Raw genomic sequence first — 19,847 nt, forward strand, 5'->3', positions numbered from 1 at the left:
TTAAAACTGTTTGTATGTAAATAAGAAAACTTTAAGGGAATTAACCAATTACCCTTGGAATGTAGTCCATGCTACTCAAAAGAAGACCAAAAACACTCAAACCATTTCAGAAAAAAGGCAAACATAATATGCTCTGACCAAATTTATATAAATGAAATGGAAAGGACAGACAATGGTCTGCCAATATAAACAAACTCATTTCCCCAAAAATAAGTCATGTATTTGTGCGTGTTTCTTTGAGAGTGTCCCATTCATGCTGGGAATGGCATCCTTTCCGTAACTATACAAAATAAGTATTCACAAGGCTCTATCCTCTGCTTCCTCTCCTATACAGTTGTCTTAGTGCTGCGTCCATTTGATGCTCTTCAGGTCAATCCCCTCCTGCACCATCTCCCATAAGGGGCTACTCAGACAAAACAAAGATAAAAAGCAGAGTATGAGTTAAATGACATCTGAATTTGTTCCCTGCTAAATTTAAGTATTATATTGTTTTGTATTTGTATGTCGCTTTGGACAAAAGCGTAACATAACCATAACCACCAAATGAGAATTGATGCAGTCGTAAATGTAAAACCTAAGTATAAGTATATATACACTCTTTTGATCCCGTGAGGGAAATTTGGTCTCTGCATTTATCCCAATACGTGAATTAGTGAAACACACACAGCACACAGTGTACACACAGTAAGGTGAAGCACACACTAATCCCGGCGCAGTGAGCTGCCTGCATCAACAGCGGCGCTCGGCGAGCAGTGAGGGGTTAGGTGCCTTGCTCAAGGGCACTTCAGCCGTGCCTACTGGTCGGGGTTCGAACCGGCAACCCTCCGGTTACAGGTACGAAATGCTAACCAGTAGGCCACGGCTGCCCAAAATAGTCTATTTAGACTACCATAACTAAATAGTTAGACTGATTAAAGAGGGAATAATATATACAGTTATAGCTAACAGGGATAGCATCCAAAAGGTTTGGGAGTGTAATATACATGAAATAAAAATTGCACTGTTCCTGTCACACAGTTTTACAGGTAAATGAAAAGGCTTGTGCTAAACACATTATGTCCAATCCAGCTTGTAAACTGAAGTCAATTAATGTGACACTACACATTTTCAGGTGTCTTTTCAAGGTGCCAGTATAAGATGGTAACCCCTTGTACTTTATACGAGTTGAACCTGATTATGTAGTTAGCCTGCGTATTCAATACAATGACAGGACGGAATGAGGCACATGTCTTTTTTACCTCATGTCCCTTAGCCGTTTGACCTGTTGAATTAACTTTTCTGCTGTGAAGTCCACTTCATCCTCCGTAGTGAAGCGACCAATTCCAAACCTACAAGGAAAATTGACATTAACAAATTCGGAAGCAAAAAAGTCGACAAGGAACCTGGTGTGTGACACGATGTCTTTTCCTTTAAAGCTAGTGGAACATTTAGCAGTACTTTTATACCCTTATTTAAACTATTTGCAACTGGTGAAGTGTGGTGGCTTAAATCACCTCAAAGGTTTTTCTGACCTTCCAATGAGATCGAGCAAGGTCTTATTTTCCTTTCCTATAAATTCCCCTGGATTCAAGCATGTGCTATAATGCCTAGAAATGTAAACTGACCTGATGGAGGAGTGGGCCAGGTCCTCATCAGCTCCAATTGCCCTGAGAACGTAAGAGGGCTCCAGGGAAGCAGAGGTGCAGGCGCTAAGAAAACACAGGTCCCAGTGAATGGAAAGACAAGGACATGCTACACACATTATTCCACACCCAACTGCAAAGTATTAAGGTGATGATATATGGGACAATTTTTTGAGCAATGTTGCAGTAGTATAGTATAGTATAGTATAGTATAGTATATATATACACTCTTTTGATCCCGTGAGGGAAATTTGGTCTCTGCATTTATCCCAATCCGTGAATTAGTGAATTAGTGAAACACACACAGCACACAGTGTACACACAGTGAGGTGAAGCACACACACTAATCCCGGCGCATTGAGCTGCCTGCAACAACAACGGCGCTCGGGGAGCAGTGAGGGGTTAGGTGACTTGCTCAAGGGCACTTCAGCCGTGCCTACTGGTCGGGATTCGAACCGGCAACGCTCAGGTTACAAGTCCAAAGTGCTAACCATTAGGCCACGGCTGCCCCAACCACAACCACATAACCGGTTCCATGTGTTCTGATCAGATGCACTTGATAATTTGCCTACTGATGAATAAAGTGCTCCATAAACATATATTGCCCAATATCAAAGGGAATGTGCCAGAACAACAATAGTCAGGACCATTACCAAGCAACACTGCTCAAAAAGTTGCTTTGCTTTACACACCTTCCAGACGAAAGGGCCACATCCTTTAGTGCCATCAACAAACTTTCCCCCTCCACATAGGCAAAGGAGAGATTGATGCATCCTGTAGAAAATAGTAAGAATGCATTACTAAGCAAAAGTCTGTGTATGTTTGAAGGAATTCTTCTTTTTCTAGTGTCTGTTCTGATGGCCACTCACCTGAGTAGCGATGCTCTGCGTCACCGTTCATGATGACATCTGGGATTTCTGACATGATTTTCTGAATCAGGCGATTGGCCAGCATGGACACCCGTTTGTGATCATACTATAAGCAGAGATTTACACTAGGTCATCAAACCATATTTATATCATATTTCTAAAACGACCTTGTAACAATAATGCTACATTGAGAAAGTTCTGCACTGAACAGAGAAACTATAAATATATACTCCTGTAGACCACACAAGAGTAATTGTGTTCATGTAAGACAACTAGACAATATTGCATTACTAGCACCAGTGTAACTGATGTTCCACAAACAAAAGAGCTAGCAATAACAAGCCAAGCAAACAAAAACATACAATTGTGTTGCTTTTGTTTTTTAACTACTTGTATCATTTCTAACATTTACATTTGCATGTATTTATTTACAGTACAAGATATCTTTGTCCAGCAGAGATTTATTCAAAACAACTTACGCTAAAAGGAAATAATGATCTCCCGACATTGAGGCATGAAAAATGGCATTGCTAGCATTTTGTTCTTGTATTGGTGGGTTTTTTTTTCTTGAGTTAAATATAAATGGCATGTATGTTATGTTAGCGTTACCTCCATCTCCTGCTGGGCAATCTCACAGGCTGCTCCCAGCCCCACTGCCAGAGGTGTGGGGACCGTGCCTGAGCGAAGTCCCCTCTCCTGCCCACCACCATTCTGCAGAGGCTCGATGCGCACCCTCGGCCTCCTCCTCACATATAGAGCCCCAACACCTGAGAGACCATTTGCACACTATTGAAGAAACTGTGCGATTTGCATACTTGATGACAATGAAAATGTAAATCCAACCCATCTTAAAAATTTCATTAAAATAAAATTGCATTGCAAAAGAAAGCACACTGGCTGACTAGTCTCGATGATGGGTAAGCCACTGCCATGAATGTGCCAACAGACCCAAGATGGCTGTACTCCAGCCCTAAAGACTCTCACCCACGCTAATGTGGCTTAAAGTCACAGAGGAATACTGGACCAGAACACACCTTTAGGGCCATATATTTTATGGCCGCTGATCGACATCAGATCCACCTTCAAGTCCGATACGTCAATGGGGATTTTGCCCACGGCCTGAGCAGCATCCGTGTGGAGGAAGACATTCTTGGAACGGCACAGCTGACCTGAACATTCCAGGAAAACGTACGGATTAGAACTCCTTTTATTTACATAATGGGGCAGAAAATGTACAAACAAATGATTTAGACGTACCTATTTCCTTTATGGGCTGCTTGACTCCAATCTCATTGTTGATCGTCATAATAGACACTAGGCTTGTATCTGGACGAATACTTTCTTCTAATTGCTAAAAGACAGACAGGACCACGCTGGTTCAATTTTGTGAACATTTGGCAAGAAAAAAAAATAAAAATTCAACAAACAACAAAACTACCCTCTCAAGGAGCAACTCTGAGAGCGTTAAATCCACTGAACAATAATGTAACCACTTAACTTTTGAACTTCCTTGGCTGATTTCAAGAGAGGTGATTTGAGGATCATTAAATTAATTCAGATTCTGTATCTCAATGTCAAATCAGACAGAATGTGGAATATAGCTAAACCCCATTATTGGTCCTTCATTTCTAAAGAATTCAAAGTTGTCCTCTAAAGCATCAGTGTACATTTTTAGTGCATATCATATATGACAGTAACAGTCATCAACAAACATTAGTCATTTTCCCTATTCTAAAATAAAAATAAGCAACTTAAATATCTCCGCACTCCGGTGATCCGTTCCTTTTTTCAAATCCTCTTTCTTATTAGTACCATAATTTCCCAAATATTAACCAAGGTTTATACATTGATTTTGCCAAATTTCTTCAGCTATGAGGTTAATACACAGGGGCCGGCTATACATGGAAATACACTATGTTCTTAATGCTTCTTCCTTATTAAATCACAATCTGATTCTGATTCATTCAAAAGTAATATTTCATTAACTGTGGTTAATACATGTGTGCGGTTAATACACAGGTGCGGTCAAGTCATGTTTATTGTTATTTGCATTAAATAGTCCTGCAGTTTATATATGATGCTAATACTCTGGAAAGTACTGTACTCAAAACAGTGTATACTATATTAACAATGGTACTGAACCTGGAGGTCGATGAGTCCATTGGTCTTCACGGGTAAGTAGGTGACATCAAAGCCCTCTGACTCTAGCACACGGCAGGAGTCTAGTACACATTTATGCTCAGTCTGTGTGGTAATGACGTGCTTCTTCTTGGCTTTGTAAAATCGGGCAACTCCCTGAAAAAAAGGCATTATTTACAGAGGATTTCAAATAATCATGTTCATTATTATATACAATAAAAACATCCCGGGTTATGATCCTTTATATTATCTGACATATTAAAAAATGTTGGTGTGGTCTTTACTTATTACAAATATGCAAATAAAGTACAACACATTATCCCTGCTTGAAAAGAATATTGAAGTATTGTTTACATAACAAATCATTTAATCCTTTATTCCATTGAGTCTTTCTCCAAGGCCTATGCAAATCCCACCGGCTCACCGTCTCTGTAATCCTAATCAGAACGGGGCACAGGATACTTACTTTGATTGCCATATTGTTGGACTCAGTGGCACCACTTGTAAAAATGATCTCTCTAGGATCAGCAGCAATAAGATCTGCAATTTGCTGGAAGTTAAAACAAACAGCAGTGAGTTGTATAAAACAAACAAACAACCCAGACAGTTTACAAATTCCCTCATGAGGTCACCTCGGATCCTTTATTAGAAATACTGAAAGTAAACTTAATTTATTATGTTAAATAAATTTGGGCAGATTACCTTTCTAGCTTTTTCCATGCCACTCTCACTCTCCCAGCCATAGGCATGGGTTCTGGAATGAGGGTTGCCATAGAAATTCACTTGGTAAGGGAGCATTGCATCCAGCACTCGTGGGTCCTGCGGAAGCACCAAAAAATATAGTTTATATTGAACAATTAGAGGAAATCGTGCCTGTTATTCTGCTCTCATAACCATGACATGGCATTTTGGAAAACCCTGCTGCTGAGTGCCACAGACTCAGTGGAATATGGCACAGATCAGTACCGATCTAGCAAGTGACATGACATTTGTTCTTGTTATAATTAGGTCACTTGCCATAGGTGTTGTTGCCTGGAAGTCCATGTAGAGTGGACGTAGCTCCTCTTTTTCCAGTTCTCTACTTTTGATCATTTCTGGCAAAAACACAGCATACTGGTCACTGACAGTCTCCACAGCAAACTCTCTTTGGTTATATTAGTGAGAAAATATAGGCTGACAAAATGAACATAGCCATTAATTATAGATTTATTAGCCATCATGACGCAGCCTGGTGAGATACTTAGCTAACCAGCTAACACCAGCCTGTTTCACAGTAACTAAAATGAACTGCGTCATCAGAAGATTAGGACAAGGCAACTGCATGTGTCAATTAAAACGATTAACAGACAAATTTACCTCTCTCTCGAAGAGGGGCGGTTGCAGCACTCTGAGCATAGGTCAACCTGGGGGTCTGAAAGCCACACATGGACCCCAGGAGTTTCCTCGTTACAGTCTTGCTCATCATCTTTCCCCTCTGAGCCTGGGTGCCCTCGATAACACAGAAAGTGACAGCAGGATACACGCACGCGTCGATAGAAGTTAACTATCGCGCTGTTGAAAATCTTTTAAAACAAAATATTGTCGTCAAATTACTCAGCACATGCAGGGTTTCGCTGAAATACTGCACTTTCTTGTGGTCAAAACACAACACCACACGTTATAACAATGCTTACACAAGTTGGGTCATCCCTCCAAGGTGGTAAACTGAACGTGAGAAACGCAAACTGTAATTGGCTCCTCTGGGTTGTTTTGGGCGTGGTTTTGAAGTACCCGAATGAAAGAGTACAACATCATTGGCGTACATTCTTCAACTCTACCGGAAATCCGCTGTGGGAGCCAATGAGTAAGGGCTAAGGCGTGCGGATTTCACCAATTCTCGAAGAATTATATGCAACAGTAACGATAATAATTACTTATATCGCAATTTCTGTGACAAGTTGCATTAAAAAAAAAATTGTAGGCTACTACAATTGTAATGACAAAATCCGATACATAGATTAATAGGCTAAATACCCTGGACATTGTTGCATGATTTCCAGTTGTTATAAGCATCATAGAGATAGGCTGTCAGTTGTTAATAAACTATCGGTTTACGCTTACATTAGTTGAATCTGAAACGTTAAAGGTTACGAATTGACTGGGCTAGAGTAGACCTGTGGCAGTTCTTTTCTGTGGCTGTTTCCCCTCAAGCCAGTGCCCATGCAATGGATGCATTTATTTGGAGGAAGTGCGCAAGTTAAAATGTAAACCGATGTCTTCAAGAAATGCTTGGCAGCTCGATCGTTAGCAGCTACGTAAGACAGTTCTTTCCTCTGGTAAGTGTCTTTTAATCATAAAACCTCGAATCAGTAGCTATTATGCCACAGCATTGTGCTTACCATAATAGCCCTAGTGTAAATGAATTATATTGTCCATATTTTGAGGACGTCACGCAGGACATGGGTCAGATTGACAGATATGGACATGGATGGGTCACTCACTGCACTGGTGAATACGTTTAAACCGGTTTCAGCCGTTAATATTTGTAATTCTATACTATGAATTCTGTGACTGTTATCATTATAAATCTATTATCATTGCTTTCATTAAAACTAATAGGCTACTTGTATTTGCCTATGTAGGCTACCCTACACTTTTATTACTGTTAGATAATAATTAGCTATCCAAGGGTTTGCTATTAAGATAGATATGACTAAGAGACTTATTTGCCTTTTTGTGTGTGCTTTCAGATGCATATAGTACAGTTCGTTCACTCTCAGTAAGATGATAACATCCCCTGTTATCCGGCGGGTCACACATCACCTGTCAGTCATCAACTGGAAACGTTCACATTATGACTGTCTAATGCCACAAGTAAGACTGTGTCATTCTTCTGATCCCTCTATGGACCTAACAAATGTCAATTACCCAGCATCAACTCTTCATTCAAAGAGGAAATACAGATCCAACAACTCCCCCAATCAGATGGCCATCTCTCAGGTCAATCACATTTTAAAAGCCAATGAATACAGCTTCAGAGTGAACGGGTACGATGGACGATCTGGGGGGTCAGTGACAGGTTTTGACAGCAACATCCTGGCCTCCAACTCCCCTAGCGAGGACAGGCGGAGTGCTGCCACTTGTCTGCAGAGCAGGGGGATGCTCTTTGGAGTGTTTGATGGCCACGCTGGCTCGGCCTGTGCTCAGGCAGTGAGCGAGCGTCTCTTCTACTACATAGCTGTGTCCCTGCTCCCACTGCAGACTCTCCTGGACATTGAGGAGGCAGTGGAGAACGACAGGCCGGTCATGCCCATGCTTCAGTGGCACAAGCACCCGAACGACTATGTCAGCACAGATGCCGGCAAGCTCTACTTCAACAGTCTCCGAACCTTCTGGCAGGAGCGCATTGACCTGCAGGAGGACACCGAGGACGAGGACATGCCGACTGCCCTGTCCAATGCCTTCAAGAGGCTGGACAGTGACATCTCCCTGGAGGCGCAGGTGCACTTCGGGGACCCTTTCTCCCACTTCACCCCGCTCAGGGTGGCCCTGTCAGGGTGCACGGCCTGTGTGGCCCTTGTGGACGGGGACGACCTGCACATAGCCAACCTGGGCGACAGCAGGGCCGTTCTGGGAGTCCAGGGGGCGGACGGGAGCTGGTCAGCCTTCACCATCACCAATGACCACAACGCCCAGAATCCCGACGAGATGCAGCGGGTGCTCTCGGAGCACCCGAACCTGGAGAGGAAGACGGTGGTGAAGCACGACAGGCTGCTGGGCGTCCTTTTGCCCTTCCGCGCCTTCGGGGACATCAAGTTCAAGTGGAGCAGCGAGCTCCTCAGTCGCATGGCCGAGGCCCGGCCAGAGGTCCTGTCGGGGAACGAGTTCACCAAAATGGTCCCGTCCAACTACCACACCCCGCCTTACCTGAGCGCAGAGCCCGAGGTGACGCACCACAAACTGCGGCCACAGGACAAGTTCCTCATCCTGGCCACAGATGGCTTGTGGGAGCTGATGCACAGGCAGACGGTGGTGCAGGTCATCGGAGAACACCTGTCCAGTCTCCAATGGCAGAAACCCCTGAGTGCGGTGAGTTTCACACTCGGGCAGATGCAACGACTTCTCCTGGAGAGGAAGAGCAGGGCACTCTCGGCACTGGAAGATGAGAATTCGTCCACACACCTGATCCGACATGCTCTGGGCAATGATGGCTTTGGCTCCGTGGAACTCAGGCGACTGGCCAAAATGCTGAGCTTGCCCCAAGACCTGGCACGCATGTACAGGGATGACATCACTATTATAGTGATTCACTTTAATAACCCAGTCTTGTGAAGTTAAATATACTCAAATACCAGTAATACTAAGGTTGAAGGTTGTGTACCGAGTAAAGTAGTGTTAAAGTTTTTAAGTGAATATTTATGTAAGTAAATGTCAAAAGAAATACCCTGCAACACCCAATTTTTTTTTTTTGCTGAGCAGTGCTGAGCAGAAGCCATTGACCTTTGTAAGCGAGTCTTTGAAGAACTAGATACTGACCACGTGGAAGACCAAGAAAGAATTGCACAATCTGTGGCACAGAAGGAGCAGCCTAGTTTAACATTTTTAAACAGGGTGTTGACCTACCAGATTCCACAACACATGGCATACAGATTTCATGACAACGCTTTGTTAAGCTTTATGAGGCTTTAACTCGTATGAGACAGTGTTCAGTTAAGTACAAACAGCAAAGTGGAATTTTTCTTAAGGGCTGCTATAACACCTCTCAAAATTGCCCAGAGGCATTTGAAGTAGATTAGACCCATGCCATTAGATACCGCTAGCACATTTGCCGCAAATGTAAAAAAAAAAAAGTATAGAGGTTTTATCCAGGCACTGAACTATAAAACAAATCATGAAAAAAATAAAACAAGCAACTTTTATTTCTCAGCATTTCCCCAGATCCAGTCAAACTGGGCCTTTTCTTTGTGCCGTTGAAATGTTAGATGAGAAGTGAGGTGCTCAAATTTAAACCAGATGTGCAGTCATCCTTTCATGACCAAACTGATTTATGTTGAAAGACCTGTATTGGTTCAGTGTACTCTCTGTGTTACACTTTTCAAAAGTTGATCATTTTGTATTTGTATGCAAAATACTCCTTGCTATTTTCCTGAAATGTCCTACTTGTGCAAAAGCATTATAATAAAAAACGTTTTCCAAAACCCCTGTGTGTTATTAAAAAATATAAAATGGTTTATACATGTCAAAATGAATATTCTTCTTTGACAAGATTGACAAGGAGATATCACAGCACTATGACTTTATTTGAAATCAATTTTTGTCAAGGGCTTTACAAAATCAAATCTTGATTAGAAAACAGATACCTCTATATCAAATGGTTTCCAAGTCAACATAAAAGGAATTCTGGGTTACATAGTTCCCCACAGCTCATAGAGCCTAAAAAACTGAATGTGCTGATGTTCATCTGAAACTGTAGTCTCGTTCAAAAAAGGAGTTTCAAAATACTGTGGTGTTGTCCAGTTGTGCCTGGCTGTCCAGTTCTTCTTTAAATGATCTACATGCCAATTAGAAATCACTGCTCCCATAGACATGTGGAAAGTGAAAATGATCAAAAAATCAAACTGGCCATTTGAATTGCACTGTTCAGTCAATACACTGGATTTCAGTCTGAACACTGCCGCAATGTCTGAGCCTTAAATGTACATAAAAAAAAAAATCCACATACACATTATGTGGGAAAAAAGGCTCTTTGCGAACGAAAAAAAAAAGAACATCACCTGAAACAAAAATTAAAAGACAATACATACAGTATCAACTGACATAACAATGTGTCATGACTTGCGTTACAGAAACAATGATCACAGACTAGCCTAAAAGTGTTAAAAAAAGAGCCGGGGGGGAGGGGGTTTGAATGTCCAACAGATTGCGATCTGTGTTTGCATGGTTTTACACAGATACAGCAGATCATCGGCGAGTGGGCATGAGAAGCTGTGTGGCGGTGACTGAGTCTGGGAAGAGGTTGTGGTACGTGGGGAGAGGAACGTACGCTGCTGTGATCATTTTTCCTGTCGGGAGAGGAAAGCATAACACAAAGCAAGGGTCAGCTGTCAAGTAAGGCACATCTATGTTTCGGTGAAAACTCTGATGACCAAATAAAACATGTGAAGAACATAAGGTGTTTGGTGTAAATTACACTTGAGATTTTTAATTAAGCTCCATCATTTCATACAAAAGCCAGGACCTCACTCACCTGCAAAATACCGTCCATGTAACGCATTTACAGCTGCCATTGCTCCAGGGATGGTTGGGCATTTTACATACACGTTACCCTGAAACGAGAGAATCTCTTTTTAACGACTAGTTCAGAACTGTTCAGAAATGGCGCGCTTCAATTGACATGTGCCGCCTATACGTACTTGAGCTGAATTTTTGTCTACATATATGTGCACGACTCCACCGTGTTTGTTGCACTCTTCTATGACATCATCCTGAATCTCAACATCCCAGCCAGCATGGTTCTCCCTACGAGAGAAAACACAATACATCCACTCAGAAAAAGCCAGTCAACAAGTCACCTCCTTTCCTAATTAAAATGAAATTAACTTAATCAAAAAGGGGTGTCCACTTTCAAGCGCCAGATCTAGATGATGTTATAGTACTTACGACTGAGGGTTGAACATATTGGACAGCTGGAAACAGTGTGTAGCGATAGGCTGGGAGGGAAGATTGAGCGCCTGATTTGTATTCATGCTGGGCAAGTTGAGGTTCAGGTTAAGGGCAGGACCCATGGCCGCTAGGAGAAGAGAGTTTAAAAAAGGGGATCAAGGTTACTTGGTGCGGAGGTTCATTTAGTTACAACATTCCTAAACAGCTCACTGGTTAAAATGGATTGTAAAGCTGGGAAAAACACAGGTCTTCCTCGGTTTTAATTTTACGAGAAATCCAATGGCATTCCAAAGGCAACCTTAGCTCCAAGCCACAGAAGGGAGTATGTGCATTTCCTCACTATAAACATCAACTAATCTCAGAAAGACTCAATCTTTCCAAAGACCTTGTTTTGGCGACTGTTGCGGCATACGTGATCATGTCCTACAAACTACATTCTGGACATTAGAAAAGACAATGATATGCAGCCGTCTTTAGTCACAACACAATGTTTAGAGGGCAATAAAGAGTAGAGATAAATAATGGACTAACGTCAGCAGAGTCAGACCAACACTGTTACTATACATAGTGCTTGGGATAAAACTAGAACTATTACTTTTTTACACAGTAATAGGTTAAGTATTTCAGTATTACTTTTGAAAGAGTAACTAGTAGTAGTACACTCGTGTGTTTTCAACACATCTCTGTCCAGATAGGGACAACACAGTTAACTTGCATTGAAAACAACACAACCTACATCGTTTTTTAACACATGTCTGTGTCCAGATAGGGACAACACATTCGTTTTAAGAGTGTAGTAGTAGTAGTAGTAGTAGTAGTAGTAGTAGTAGTAGTAGTAGTAGTAGTAGTAAATCTTTATTTAATTCCTTGAAAGTTCAGACTGCAACTAATGACTAACTTCCTGTAACACTACATACGAGTAAGCATGAGTAATAGGAATGGCAGGTACTGACCAGCAGCTGCAGCCACAGCTCCCATTGGTATGGATCCACTCATCTGGAGTGCTTGCTGTGCAGCTGGAGGAATCTGTAGACCTGTTCCTGAGAAGATATGCATAAAAACAGTTAGTCTCACACCACTTATCACTTTCAAATCAAATCAAATTTAAGGTATAAAAGTGCCGAAAATATATGTATTTATGGTCTTTGTTCATGCATGGTTTACAACTAAATATCATAGCAATTTATTTTCGGAAGTCGCAGGATAGGCCAGAGAAGGCCAATATAGATAAGAGGGGACACATCTTGTATGTTATCTTCCTGCCAAGAGATTTATTAGACAAGGAAAAACCGAAAGCACCTTCTGCCAGCCTCGCCATGAGTTGCAGGCGCCCGGTGGTGCCCAGGTCGATGCCCGTGCGCTCCAGCTCGTCATTATCCAGGAAGGAGCTGGCAGAGGATGCGTCCGTGCGCTCTGTGACATGTCCCACCTTCATGGGCCGGCCAGCCAGCTCAAAGCCATTCAGCTGCTCCAAGGCCTTCTTAGCACACTCTGCGTCAGCAAACTTGTAAAGACAAAAACAATTGTTTAAACTACTATGAACAGAGCATACAAATATAATGTATTAGATACATGGCTTACTGTCTGAAAGGAATATGTTAGTCATCTGAATACTTCCAAAATACATAACTACAATACAGCACACTTGTGACTGGCTCTGCAGGTTCTGTTTAATCAGACTACTATAACTCACCGTGATAAAGCCATATCCTTTGGATCTGCCTGTCTCACTGTCCATCATGAGCTGAATACTCTCAATCTAGAAAAAAAAAGGCAACCAATCACTCAGACATTTCCAAATAACCCAAATAAAAGATACAGCAAATGTAAACATGATAGATAGATAGATAGATAGATAGATAGATAGATACTTTATTGATCCCCAGGGGAAATTCAAGAACGCAAATGCAAACATGACAGATGTGCCCTTTACCCTCCCAAAAGGTTCAAAGATGCCCCGGAGCATGTCCTCTGTGATGTTGAAGTGGAGTGAGCCCACATACAGGCGCATGGGCCCGGCAGTGCCCTTCTGAAGATTGTTGGCCATGGCTGCAGCTCTGTTCTTTTCAGCCTGAACATGGGGGGGGGGGGGTTAATGTTGAATTATTATTTAGATAATTATCTAATAATTCTTTAGAGTGTTCTATTTCCAACATTCCCATCTACCGGCTTAAGGGTTAAAGAGACATGTACAACAGACAGTAATCTTTGTTTTAATGGTAGGTTGCAATCTTTATGTCTTCCGTGAATTGGCTACCTGTGATGCCTGAACAATGATGGGCACACCGAGTAGCCTCTGTCCTGATAGGCCGATAGCCAAAGGCACAGAGGTCACATCCACAAACTCCACATAGGCGATGCCTTTCGACCTTCTGGAGTTTCTGTCTGAGATCATCCTCACATCTCGAACCTTAAAAAAAAGAGGGGGTAAAATATCTATTTTCAAATCAGAAATGGCCCGTCCCACATCTGAATTCCAGCGCATTGCCCGAGAACTTTAAGCCCTGATCTGGGCACACATGGTTACTTACTTATTCACTTGGCTGACGCTTTTGTCCGAAGTGACTTACATATGTCAATTATTACAAGGGGTAGTCAGCCTAGAGCAACTTGGGGTTAAAGGAGAATTCCCGCGATTTCACATAGATCTGTTTTTATATGAAAAAAATAAAACCCTGAAAACAATCGATTTCACCTAGTTCGAGTTGCTGCAGCCAACAGTAAGAGCTACCAGGCTGGGGTCTCGAACATAAGGGCTCACGAACATGGCCGAGAACTGTAAGCCCTGATTTGAGCACACTCACTGACCTTTCCCACAGCGGAGAAGAACTCCTCCAGATCTCTGGGACGGATCCGGGCAGCCAGCTGCATGCAGAACACGGTCCGAGCATCTCTCTCCTCTGGAGTCAGATTATCAATTGGCTGTCTGTGTGGGCACAGATATAACAGTGTTTTATTATCTTTTTCCAATCTGAGGAAACTACTCCTAGCAAACCTCAGGAATTTGTGTACTAACACCTATCGGAACTCCCCCTATTACCGTCGGTCCTGTATTTCCGCCGTCTTGCGTGTATGTGTCACTTAATATCCATTTCTATACAAACCAAGACGGCGGACTCCATTTTACCGTGACTCGAAGAGCTGTAAACAGTGTTGTAAGGCTGCGTGTACACATCCGCTTGGAGCTCCAGTGAAATTTTAATTTCATGACGAGAATTCTCTGTCTAACCGTTCATGTGCCATTGAAACGGCGTAAATAGGCGACCCATCAGGCCAGCACTATAACTTTGAGCGTGGTAAACAAAATCGGATATTTCAGCCGGTAAATGCTCCCGTTAAGAACCAAACCAGATTTTGTTCTACACACCTATGGCTACTGAAAAATGTAAGGTTCATTTAGCAAATGTTATTTTGAAGTGTTAAAAAACATCGTTGTTTTAGAATTCCCGAACAAAAGTGGTGATAATTGGGGGTGTTACGATAGATAACCACCAGAAGCCTGAGGCAGTAACCTGCTTAGACATTATAATAACTGTATTGCAGACTTACCTCACAGGGCTCTTGTCTTTCCGGAAAGGGCTTTTGCTCTTGGATCGCCTACGGCTGTGTGCGAGAAAGATCGATTAGTCTGCATGTCCTCAGACGCACAAGCTGCCATACACTGAGCAAGTCACTACCCACTCAAACAACAAGAATAGTATCATAGAAACCTTAGTTTGATGCCAGGTGGTGGGCCAGTCTTCCCCCTGGAACCACCGTTTAATTTCGGCCCAGAACTGTGATTTAAAAACAAGGTTTATCTCAGCATCTAGCTCACTACAGTCACCACTACCAAACACTAACAGGTTAAACCGCAAACCCCTCCCAATGTTGTGGCCTTCTCTTCTGGCTCTTGGCAATGTTTACACTCCTGCAAGAAACAAACATCTCACGTCCAGAACAAAAAGACAGAGGGATATTACATGGCTTCCCTGTAAAATAAATCCTCATGTTACATGATTAAGTTACACATCATGTCACACACACACACACACACCTCTTCTCTTCCACACACACAGAATGACCTTCACAAGCCTACAACCCTTGAAAAAGGATGAGGAAAAACAGCAGTTAAATTTCAACAACAAAATTCAAGGTCTACGTGCACGCAGATAACGCCACCCACGCGCTCATGCACATGCTGATGAGGGGGGAAGTAAGACCAGCGATCCAAATGAGACAAGTTTCACACTTACAATGGAGCACGGTAGCGGCCTCCACGCTCTTTGCTTCGAGAGCGGCTGCGTCGACGTTCCTTGCTGCGACTGCGCCGGCGTTCTCGGCTCTTGCTGCGCCGCCGCTCCCTGTCTCGGTCATGACTCCGCTTCCTTTCCCGATCACGACTCTTACTCTTCTTGCGATCCCGTTCCCGGCTCTTGCTGCGGCTCCGGCTCTTTTTCTTCCTTCAAAGGGTAAAAGAAATTCAATTAGAGGTCATCATTATTTACTACTGTTACTTTATTATACGAGTACTTTCAATACCAAAATGACCAGGACTGCAATAAAAACTTAATTATCAGAGTATTTACACCAAAAGTGTCCGTGTCAAGTTGAATGCAAACGTTAGAATGCAGGTAATACTTACTTTTTGCTGCGTTCTTCATGGCCATTGGTGCTAACTGATTTGGTCTCATCCTAAGCAGGGTCGACAGAAGAACATCATGAAGAGGACGGCGTAACATTTCAAGCCGTATGGATAAAGGTGGGTGTTGAGGGAACAAAAGAGAATATAATATAATCAATTAAGATGGATTCATACAGGCTTTTTGTGTGTGGGTGAGACTTGTACAGAAGAGTCTTCTAAAGCCACTTTGGCTGCCATGCCCAGCTTGTCCTTGACTTTTTTCCCCCACTCATTTAGTTTAACTGTACAGCATATTTTTACAACAAAACAGTGAATGGACAGATCCAAAGGGCATAGACTACATGACTAAGCTGTGACATTCAAAAATGGCAGGTTTGGTGACTCTTTATATTCAGGTCAGGGCCCCTTCTCCAGTACCGGGGCTATGTTTTCCCTAAGACCCAAAGTGGCCATGCTAGCGGTCAGCCACTAAGCGAACTTCCTTTGCTGGATGCCATCCCAGAGGTCTTCCCCCACTTTCGCTGGATGCCACCTCTGTCACACATCTCGCCCCTGAAGCAAACAGGGATTCACACGGCTTAGTAACGTTGACTCCGAAGGTGATCAAGTTTTTTTTTTTCTGTTTGTGATTTTTTTTTCTGTCATTTAATGAGCTTCACGAAGAAGGAAAATACTGGAAAGCTTTCTATATTATCAAAAGTACACCTTACATTTGACAGGAATACCACAAAATAAACACAATAATCTAACAATTTCCAGTGCTTATAAGAAAGTTAGGGACCCTATATGATGGTGAGTAGGGGAAGGTACTGGGGAATATAACAGCATGCAACAGTTCATTCTACTGATAAAAACCATTGTAGAACAGAAAAAGAGTCCAGTGGAAAGAAGAACAGTTGTGTCCAACTCTAACAAGCTAACTGGATGGATGGTAGAGTAGGGATGACTGCCGAATCACTCCTCCTGTCTCCTCTGTGTCTTGAAAGACAAAACATTTTCATGTGCAAGAACACCTCCAAAATTAAATTGCAAATGGCGTGCAAGCACTGTTTTTTTTTTTTTTTTTTTTTTTTTTAAGGGCAGAAGAATGTCAGGTATCCATAGGCTAAAGTTTTACAATCGTGCTACTTACAGGAATCTCCTGTTCAATTGTCTTACAAACAAGAGCTCCATGCAAAAGAGTAAAAACTCAAAAGGATGCGTTCCGACATAGGCCTAAATATTCTCTTTGCATCCATTGCGATCAACTTGTAGATACCAAAAGGTGCTTTTGGCCCATCACAGACCAAATAATTTTAACCAAGGGTACCACAGTACAGCAATACATTGGGCAATTACTACCTTCATTTTTTGACAGTTCACACTGGAATTCATGGGAGTAGAGGTGAGATATCGTTAGGCAAGTCTACAAAGAGAGATAGATGGGCATTTATTGACGAATCTGAATTTGAAAAATTCTAAAGAAAAAAAATAAATAAATAAAAAAAAACACACACAATTAAAACAAATCACGTTTCTAATGTTACACAGGCAACTTGGAAACAAGAGGAAGTGCAGCAGTCAGTATAACGATACAGCAACATTGCATCTACTAATCCCCCCATTACACTCACCTTCTTATAAGGAGCTTCCAGCATGGCCTCAATATCAAAGTCGTCTGCCATTGTGGTGTGATGCTGTGTAAGGATGGAATTATAAATAAATGCGGGAAACAAAAACTCAATTAAACTTAATTTAAAGAAATTATTCAGATCATTAAGAGGCCGATAAAACCGCCTTTCAACTCCAATGAAAATGTCAACACATAAAGGTTTACAACATCAGGTATGGTAACGTTAGATACAAAAATGATTGGCAAAACAGCTGTTTCAGCCCAATAGTTTGAATTGGGAAATATCACCTAATATTAGCCAACAATTATACAAAAGCGCATGTTGCACTAATGTGCGACCTATTTTTTTTTTGTAAGAAAATGGGCACTGTGCGAAAGACATAAATAAAGTGTAGCCACAAACAGGCATTTGCATCCGGAAATGTGCTAGAAACGGTAACGTTAGCTAGCTGCATTGGCTCCCTGCTTATGCAATCAAACAATGCTAGCTGTGATTAGCCAATATTTGTGGGATTCATATCTAGCCAGACAACAATGCTGTTCAATAGCCACCTACCCAGACACGGTTTAATAAAACAAATCCGCATAGGGTAGCCAGCGTGAGATTCATAATATTGCTAACAGCTCGATATGTTGATGTTGCGGGCGGGTACGGTTAACATCTGCTAGCCACATAGCTAACCCTGAGGTTTGCGCCTTCCGATCGACTGCACTAGAAACAAACAATAACGTTAGCAAAGAGAAATCTGGCAATGGCGTGAGTGCAACGTGCATTTTAAATAAACATCGACTAAACGTCATGTAACAACCCAATCGAATAAAATCACATGTTAATTCCGCATGCAACACAAAAATAGACACAATTTCTTAGCTAACGTCGCTAATGCCACAACATCGGGCTAATACATACGAATTCTACAAGCAACCTACCTAGACTCGGGGCCTAGTCCTGCTGGCTTCCAAATGAACTCCTTGTAGTAGTCCTACACTTGTCCAAACGTAGACCTCTTCCGTCTGCTGATGGTCAAATGTGATAGATTTACACTACGAATTCGTAATCTGGTTAATAATTCTCACAAATTTCAGGGCTGGTATCTCACCAGAAACACGAGTTCACCGTTATCGCATGGGCCTTTCAAGCAGACGCTTGGTCCTCTTCTTTCTGCGCACGCGTACATGTGCACTGGAATCAGGCAAATTAACCTGGAACGTCCACAAGGGGGGCCCAAGGTTCATTACCTTTCTCTCAACCCATGTAACAAAATGCTGACCTTTCTGTCAGGTGTAGTGTCTATGGGTGTAGGTAGGCCTATAGTCATATGCCCAGGTTCTTTGGTCACAAGATATTCAAAGGAAAAACTATTAAAAACAAAATACACAGGAAGAATTAAAGATTTGCACCCCATTTACATTGTTCCGAATAACACCCCTTAGATTGAGCATCTAACATAATTGGACATGGCCTAGTGAGTAAAATATCAGGCCTCACATTTCCACAGTATTGCTGGAATTGCATGGAATGAATCCATGTCCCAAATCCCAAAGACATTCATCTAGACCTATAATCATGATGCAATGCTTTCATTAAATGATAGCATTGCCTCATCCCATCTGTGTGAAATGTATCATTCCAAGAGGCTTAATGACTCTGCTGTGGTAATGGAGTGCAGACATTCTGTCAACAAGAAATACTTCATTGTCCATAGGGGATCACTGAGCATAGCACTGCTGGAACTTAACAGTAAGCATCAATCTGCTTTAGCAGTATTAGCCTCTATAAGCTACACAAGGGATGAAGTATTCTCTTGTCTGGTCAAATCGTATTTGTCTTATTGCCCGTATTGTCGAGACACTTTGGCTTTTAAATTCCAGAAGTTTATTTCACTAAAGATTTTCCAGTGTGTACTGTAGACAGCCGATCAGTGTGATGTGATAGATACCAGTCCACACAGGAAATGTGGGAGACTGGAAGAAAACAAAACACTTTGAGCATATCTGGAAAATCACCTCCCAAGAGAGTGTTGGAGTCAATGAAAATAAAGAAATCTAATGAATATTTGGTCACTCACAACATATCAAAGAAGAGTTAACAAACAGTATTTCATACATTATATATTTTGCACTAGTCCCCTTCTAGTTTTGATGTAATGTGTTGCAATGTCTATAGAAGGCAATGTACATCTATACATAGCCTTCTATCTGTCTGTACATGTGTTGTATACAAGGTATACAGTATAGAAGGCAATGTGCATCTATAATCTATGCACTATGATATAGTGCAATCATGTAAGGATTAAACAAACAGAACATATTATGGGTCAGAAGTGGCACCCCTGACA

General features: G+C 41.9%; 3 protein-coding genes across 6 annotated transcripts; 1 reads left to right on the plus strand and 2 right to left on the minus strand.

Moving 5' to 3' along the window:
• Positions 1-129: 129 nt before the first annotated feature.
• On the minus strand, positions 130-6,392 carry nfs1 (NFS1 cysteine desulfurase). The gene is made up of 14 exons (XM_048255994.1): positions 6,304-6,392; positions 5,987-6,192; positions 5,648-5,724; positions 5,333-5,449; positions 5,097-5,180; positions 4,634-4,786; positions 3,749-3,842; positions 3,526-3,660; positions 3,101-3,258; positions 2,492-2,597; positions 2,315-2,396; positions 1,605-1,688; positions 1,239-1,328; positions 130-403 (listed from the first exon to the last, which is right to left on the minus strand). Exons 2-14 carry the CDS (start codon positions 6,093-6,095, stop codon positions 340-342), a joined length of 1,353 nt encoding a protein of 450 aa, XP_048111951.1. The 5' UTR covers positions 6,096-6,192; positions 6,304-6,392; the 3' UTR covers positions 130-339.
• A 107-nt stretch (positions 6,393-6,499) lies between these two features.
• si:ch211-15p9.2 (uncharacterized protein LOC562650 homolog) lies at positions 6,500-9,807 on the plus strand. Of its 2 annotated transcripts, none has more exons than XM_048254580.1 (2): positions 6,500-6,945; positions 7,360-9,807. In XM_048254580.1, the coding sequence occupies exon 2, from the start codon at positions 7,394-7,396 to the stop codon at positions 8,939-8,941; it is 1,548 nt and encodes a 515-aa protein (XP_048110537.1). In that variant the 5' UTR covers positions 6,500-6,945; positions 7,360-7,393; the 3' UTR covers positions 8,942-9,807. The 2 variants fall into 2 exon arrangements, with proteins under 2 accessions (XP_048110537.1, XP_048110538.1); XM_048254581.1 differs by lacking the exon at positions 6,500-6,945 and adding an exon at positions 6,952-7,117.
• An 83-nt stretch (positions 9,808-9,890) lies between these two features.
• rbm39a (RNA binding motif protein 39a) lies at positions 9,891-18,683 on the minus strand. 3 transcript variants are annotated; one of them, XM_048254577.1, is made up of 17 exons: positions 18,609-18,683; positions 18,439-18,525; positions 17,510-17,572; positions 15,897-15,946; positions 15,508-15,714; positions 14,983-15,048; positions 14,822-14,875; positions 14,081-14,198; positions 13,530-13,682; positions 13,206-13,343; positions 12,966-13,031; positions 12,572-12,776; positions 12,226-12,312; positions 11,270-11,399; positions 11,023-11,128; positions 10,857-10,935; positions 9,891-10,671 (listed from the first exon to the last, which is right to left on the minus strand). In XM_048254577.1, the coding sequence occupies exons 3-17, from the start codon at positions 17,558-17,560 to the stop codon at positions 10,571-10,573; spliced, it is 1,611 nt and encodes a 536-aa protein (XP_048110534.1). In that variant the 5' UTR covers positions 17,561-17,572; positions 18,439-18,525; positions 18,609-18,683; the 3' UTR covers positions 9,891-10,570. The 3 variants fall into 3 exon arrangements, with proteins under 3 accessions (XP_048110534.1, XP_048110536.1, XP_048110535.1); XM_048254579.1 differs by adding an exon at positions 17,238-17,301 and having other exon boundaries at positions 18,439-18,680; XM_048254578.1 differs by having other exon boundaries at positions 18,439-18,522; positions 18,609-18,671.
• Between the last annotated feature and the right edge of the window lie 1,164 nt (positions 18,684-19,847).

Source organism: Alosa alosa, chromosome 10 (assembly GCF_017589495.1).
Source record: "Alosa alosa isolate M-15738 ecotype Scorff River chromosome 10, AALO_Geno_1.1, whole genome shotgun sequence".
In the NCBI taxonomy this organism is placed as follows: Eukaryota; Metazoa; Chordata; class Actinopteri; order Clupeiformes; family Clupeidae; genus Alosa; species Alosa alosa.